General features: G+C 39.3%; 1 protein-coding gene across 1 annotated transcript; it reads left to right on the plus strand.

The window, feature by feature from the left end:
- Positions 1-20: 20 nt before the first annotated feature.
- Positions 21-6,202, plus strand: LOC122284958 (nuclear pore complex protein NUP96). Its single transcript, XM_043095328.1, has 6 exons — positions 21-176; positions 737-3,351; positions 3,682-3,805; positions 4,574-4,722; positions 5,473-5,570; positions 5,722-6,202. Exons 1-6 carry the CDS (start codon positions 146-148, stop codon positions 5,915-5,917), a joined length of 3,213 nt encoding a protein of 1,070 aa, XP_042951262.1. The 5' UTR covers positions 21-145; the 3' UTR covers positions 5,918-6,202.
- The last annotated feature ends 511 nt before the right edge of the window (positions 6,203-6,713 follow it).

The raw sequence follows: 6,713 nt of genomic DNA on the forward strand, positions 1-6,713 counted from the left end.
ATAAATAACGCTTTTCATTCCCTAACAATTTTTAAAGGGCAATAATGTAATATAATCTGACCAACCGGAAGAACCGGTGGACCTGTTCTAGCAAAACCCTAAAAACCCCGTCACTCGTACTTTCGTTGCTCCTCCTGCCGCGACTATGGCGTCCCCTTCTCTGCTCCCGGTTTCCGGTAAGTACTCAACTCTCTGGTCGCCACTGTCAAGTTCTCTTTGATTCTGTTTGTTTGCTCTGAAAATTAAGGATAAGAAAAGAAAAGAAAATTACTACTTAATTTTCAGCCTTCTTCATTATTTGGGACCTGCGAACGATAAAATTACTGGCTAATCAGCCAGAGACGTTCTGTAGTTTTAAGATGCGACAACTAAGAGAGAAATGTGAAAGCACAGCTTTCCGGGTGTCGAAGGGTCGAAGGCTGTCATTTTCGGGTTAGATATGAGGAGATCTAGCTTCTTTTAGGGGTTAATTTTTAGTGTTTGTTGCTTGATGTTTATAAAATTTGGAATTTAGGTAAATAATCAACGCAGATGGAGGTTGCTTTTGAATGATTCAAGACCATTTTTTTTCCCCCTAAATGCAAGTTAAAAAGTGTGTTCAGCCGTAATGGTTTCAATCGGAGAAATTCTGTTTGTTCTAGTTTAGTTGCTTGGAAATTACGATTCTGTTACTCCACATATGAAAATCAGTGTAGTGTGTTTTCAGTGAACTAATTCAGTATTTTTATGCTACTAGGGATTTCCAGTGAACTTCAGAGTAGAAGAAACGTGTCATTTAGTAGTTCTTGCGAAGTGGACTCTGATGTAGGAACTAGCTCAGAAGTTGTATCTAATTACAAGAAAAGAAGGACATCTCAAAACAATGATTTTTCTTTGTGCGGGATTTTGAGTGAGATTGAAGCTATCTTACCTACTTTAAGGTCAGCTGAGTATTACATGAGACCCTGTTTGAACGAATTGGCTACCTGGGAACTTGAGGACCCTGGTTATTGTAGCCGAGTTTTGGACTTCACAGTTGGGAGGGTGGGTTATGGATCGGTCAAGTTTCTTGGGAAGACTGACATTAGATGGTTGGATCTAGATGACATTTTGAAGTTCCATAGGCATGAGATAGTTGTTTATGAAGATGAAAATGCTAAGCCTGGAGTTGGACAGGGACTTAACAAGGCTGCTGAAGTGACTTTGGTGCTACAAGTGAGATCTCTGGGTTTTGAAGAGGGAAAACTAGAGATGATCGTGGAAAAATTAAGAATCATTGCAGAAAGACAGGGGGCTTGCTTCATTTCGTTTGACCCAGCAAATGGTGAATGGAAATTCTTGGTTCAACATTTCAGCAGATTTGGTTTGAATGAAGATGATGAGGAAGATATTGTAATGGATGATGCAACTGTAATTCAGAATCCCATGGGTATGAATGGTGGTGAGGCTCCTGATATTGATGAAGAAACAGGCATGGGAGCCACTAGTGTTGTGCTCTCTCACTCTCTTCCTGCCCATCTTGGGCTTGACCCTGTAAGAATGAGAGAGATGCAAATGTTAATGTTTACTGATGAGGAAGAGGAGGCAGAGGATACCAGTGAAATACCAGCATACCAGAAGCCATCATTTGGTAAAGATAGTGTAAGATCTCCCTTCCGCAACTCTGCTCAAATGATGAGCCATAGATCTACTCCACCTGTTGCTCGAAAAGCCCCATTACCGTTGCTCGAGTACGACCATGGTAATTTTGATTCAAACTCTCCTGGAGCCATTCTAATGGCCCAACAAAATAAGGGTCTGTCTCTGAGGCCTTTAAAACCTGAAGGTTCAGGTTTTAAGCTGGACCTCAAGAAAAAAACACCAGTAACTGGAAGCCATTCTCGCAACATAGTGGATGCAGGCTTGTTCATGGGTAGGTCATTTCGGGTTGGGTGGGGCCCAAATGGGATTCTTGTTCACACAGGGACACCAGTAGGCAGTAACGATTCTCATAGGGTGTTATCATCTGTCATCACTTTAGCAAAGGTTGCTACAGATGAAGTGGTTAGAGATGAAAATAACAAGGTCAGAGAAGAACTTGTTGACCTTGCATTTGATTCTCCATTAAATCTCCACAAGGAGATAAATCAGGAAACAAAAGAAGTTGAAGTTGGTTCCTTCAAGCTGAGACTTCGGAAACTTGTCTCAGATCGCTTAATGCTTTCAGAGATTTGTAGGAGTTATGGAGATATTATTGAGAGGAGGTTGGAAGTTCCTGGGCTATCTTCCTCTAGTCGTGTGGTTTTGTCTCATCAAGTAATGGTGTGGGAATTGATAAAAGTTCTTTTTTCTGATCGGGAAAATAGTTCACAGTTGAAGTCCTTGGTTGCTGACAATGAGGAAGACATGATGCAGGATATGAAAGAAGCTTCTTCAGATGTAGACATAGAAGCACTTCCTCTTATTCGAAGGGCAGAGTTCAGCTTATGGTTGCAAGAGAGTGTCTGTCCTCGGGTACAAGATACAATAAGCTCCTTGAACGAATCAAGTTATCTGGAACATGTATTCTTACTCTTGACGGGGCGACAGCTTGATGCAGCTGTGGAGCTCGCTGCTTCTACAGGGGATGTGAGACTGGCTTGCTTATTAAGCCAGGCTGGTGGGTCGATGGTGAATCGTGCTGATGTTGCACAGCAACTTGATCTTTGGAGAATCAATAGGCTGGATTTCAGTTTCATTGAGGAGGACCGGTTAAGGCTTTATGAATTGCTTGCTGGTAATATTCATGGTTCTTTGCATGGTATGAAAGTTGATTGGAAGCGATTTCTAGGTTTATTGATGTGGTATCAACTACCACCTGACACTTCCTTACCCATTGTTTTCCACACTTATCAAGATCTTGTTGATGATGGAAAAGCTCCATATCCTGTTCCTGTATACATTGATGAAGGACCAGTAGAAAAGGCTGTTAACTGGAGTACAGAGGAACGTTTTGACTTCTCGTATTATCTTATGCTTCTTCATGCGAGTGGCGAGGGAGAGTTTGACCTTTTGAAGGCAATGTTCACTGCATTATCTTCAACAAACGATCCACTTGATTACCATATGATTTGGCATCAGCGTGCAGTGTTGGAGGCAATTGGTGCTATCACTTCTAATGATCTTCATGTTCTTGACATGGGACTTGTCTCGCAGCTGTTATGTCTCGGGAAATGTCATTGGGCTATCTATGTGATCCTTCATATGCCCTACCGTGAAGATTTTCCATATCTACATGCAAGTCTCATTCGAGAAATCTTGTTCCAGTACTGTGAATGTTGGAGTTCAGATGAGTCGCAACGCCAATTTATTGAAAACTTAGGGGTTCCAGTCGTGTGGCTTCACGAGGCTATGGTATGCCATTTTTTTAAATTTGTTTGACCATTTCTCAAACCATTTCACCCTGCCCTTTATTTGATGGTGTACTCAAGTTTCCGATACTGCAAACTAAGGTAGCAATGATTTTAGCACCTTGATTGAAATTCTTGAACCTTGCCTAGCTGGTGGTGGTGTTTGAGACTACCATGGGATTTCAATTGTGAAGGGTTTTTGAAAGATTGTGTTGTCCCGGTTTGCAGTTGCTCCCACTACAAAAGGCTGGATATTATTATATTAAACAATTTTTTCTGGTTCTTTTTTTCTAGAGTATCTCTGCTTGAATTATATCATTCCTGATCAATGCAGGCTATTTACTGTGGTTACTATGGAGATTTCTCAAAGGCACTTGAGAACTTTCTTCAATGTGCACATTGGCAAAAAGCTCATACCATTTTGATAACGACAGTTGCTCATAAATTGTTCTTGTCAGGTAAAATTTATCTTTGCTTGGTTTGAGATATTACTGTGCTACATTAGTTCATTATCTATCTATACCCATTGCTGGGAGTGCTCAGAAGGTAGTCAATCATGTGAAGAATTCCTTTGTGACAGCCATGCTTTGTTTTGCAGAACTGACTAATACTAGAATTGTATGGCTACGGTGGACATTATGTTCTCACTTAAAAGAAAAGGGAAAATAGCAGACAACATTCTTGTTTGTTTTTCTTTTTATATAAGTAATTCTCGTTTGATGTTCACATAATTAGACAAAGGGTTGACACTCAAAAGTAGCTTATACTTTTGCATGAGTAGCTTATACCTTTGTGATACAGCCCAATGTTCGTATGGTACCTATATGTATTTTTGCATTTTTTTTCTTATGGAGAATGAATTCATAACTAATCATGAATCAAACCATTGGTCATCCACTGAAGAAAACCACAAGTATGTATTCAGAAAATCAGTGGTTAATAGTTCTCTCCATTCTCATGCCCGTACTTGTATTTGCAGTTGTCAATACAAGAAAGATATCTGGTTTTGAGTAATGTTCGATTGCTTGAGATCTGGCAAATGCATATGCAAAAAGGTTCCTGCCATTAGATATTGTACTGCTGATTTTTTTCTTATTTTTGCTGAACTGTGTTAATATCTGTAACTACTCTTCTATTAGCAGAGAGAATAGGTGAACTTGTGTTCTATAGTCAGCAGCATGCTTCAGTTAAGGTCACCTCTTGAACATTTTCCTCGTTTGTTGCAGCCAAACACTCGGAGATATGGAGGCTTGCTACTTGTATGGAGGACCATAAGTCAGAAATTGAGAATTGGGACTTGGGAGCTGGAATTTATATTTCATTTTATCTATTGAGAAGTTCACTGCAAGAAGATAACAATGCTATGAGTGAACTGGTATGAAGCTTACCCTAAATACTGAGGTGGTTAATTTGAATAGTATAACTTGCTTTCTGCATGAGTCTCTGTGTGTAAAACACCAAAGCAAGCTTGCTTGAATTGTGAGGTTATTATCATAAAGCAGTTTAAAGACATGCATATTCGTAATGCATATGTCCTGTATAGGCATTGCCATGAATGCCTGATGACATTCCGGGTTACATGGCATGTATTATTGGACAAGGTCCTCTTTCATTTTGTTGCTTTTCACCTTGCTGGGCTAATATTAGAACTTACCCTAAGGGGCAAAACAGCCAAGTAGGCCAATAGAACGGAAATAAATGATGGCAAGGAATAGCTTAAAGCCTATCACTATAAGAAAAGATAAGGTCAACATTAATATTTCTGGGAACAGTGTCTGGGAAACTGTTCCCAGAAATTATCCTTGTATCATTAAACTAGCATGCTTAGGCGTTGCTTTTGTATATGTCCCATATACTTGGGCTCTTGTGTACTCTTTTGAGTTTTGATCAATAAAAATTTGTTTACCGATAAAAAATATATTGTAAAATTCCTGCTGAATAATGATGAAAATGTGAGAATGATGGTTATATAAATATGGGGATGTTATGGTGTATGGATTCATTGAAAGTAGAGTGGAAGCTCAAACTATAGGCCCTAATTTATGTATCCTTAAAATGCATTGTAATAATGACTTGTCTTTCTTTCTCTAATGCGCACTTAAGTAAACTGTAACGTCTCTTGTAGGATTCTATTGAGAGCAAAAATGCTGCTTGTAGAGACTTTCTGGGTCGGTTAAATGAGTCTCTAGCAGTTTTTGGTGGTAGATTACAAGTTGATGCAAGGTATGAATACCAATACTTCGGCTCAATTACCCCGTCGAAACAATTTTGATTGTGTATTGCGTATTTCTTTTCGTTTAATTTTTGGTTACCAATCTTTGTACTTGTAGATCTGAACTACTGAGTTTGAATGTTGTTTACTGTGGATTTGCAGGGTAGCTTATTCAAAAATGGCAGAGGAGATATGTGGCTTGCTTCTTTCTGACATTGGTGAAGGCTCAACATACGATAGTCAGTTAAGCTGCTTTGACACTGTTTTTAGAGCTCCGATCCCTGAAGACCTTCGCTCAAGTTATTTGCAGGGTGCAGTGTCTGTTTTTACATGCTTTCTTTCGGAGGTGCCCTCATAGTATATACACCTCTAGTGCATGATATTATATATTCATGGTCGATGTTTGATGTGAAGTTGAGTCTTCTGTTGTAAACTTGCCTCCTCGTTACATTCTGAAAAGAAAATTGGGCAAATGCTCTCTTCGCCTCCCCCCCACCCTCACAAAAAAGGTTGATATCTTTTTTCCTCTGACCTTATAATCTTTGATTTGAAAGTCCTATTATGTAGCTTTGGTGGATGGACCTTTGAGATGCATCATGCATGGATCAAGGATTTTTTTGCATTAAAAGATGATTTTACAAAAGTTTTGAAACACATAATATAATATAATATATAAATATATATATCCCGGAAGATCTTGTACAATTATCTTTGTTAAAACTCAACAAGTTGTCTTCTAGGTTTCTGAATTTGAGGATTCGGAGTCTTGTTTTAAATTCGATGAGAAGAAAACTACCAAGGCAATGGGGGCAGAGGCCCCAATAACTATCTGGACGTACTGCATGGGACAAACAGTTATTCCGGGCATTGTTAAATGCAACAGTGAAACAGTAGTTGTTTCATGTTTGCTTGGAAATTTTTTACCCTATCATCCGTTAAATCAGCGAAGGCGTATACTTGTCGATTTCAGGGTGGGTGAAACTAGGGATGATGATTTTTGTTACTGGCAGCAACCATTTCGGTAAGAATACCTTCAAGCCGGTCGGGCTACCCAATCACAAATAATAGCCCTCCACGTAAGTAGTCCAATTTACATATGCTGCACCCATCCTACAAAAGATCAAAAACAAAACTCTACAAAAAAGCTTCCAAGT

Source organism: Carya illinoinensis, chromosome 1 (assembly GCF_018687715.1).
Source record: "Carya illinoinensis cultivar Pawnee chromosome 1, C.illinoinensisPawnee_v1, whole genome shotgun sequence".
In the NCBI taxonomy this organism is placed as follows: domain Eukaryota; kingdom Viridiplantae; phylum Streptophyta; class Magnoliopsida; order Fagales; family Juglandaceae; genus Carya; species Carya illinoinensis.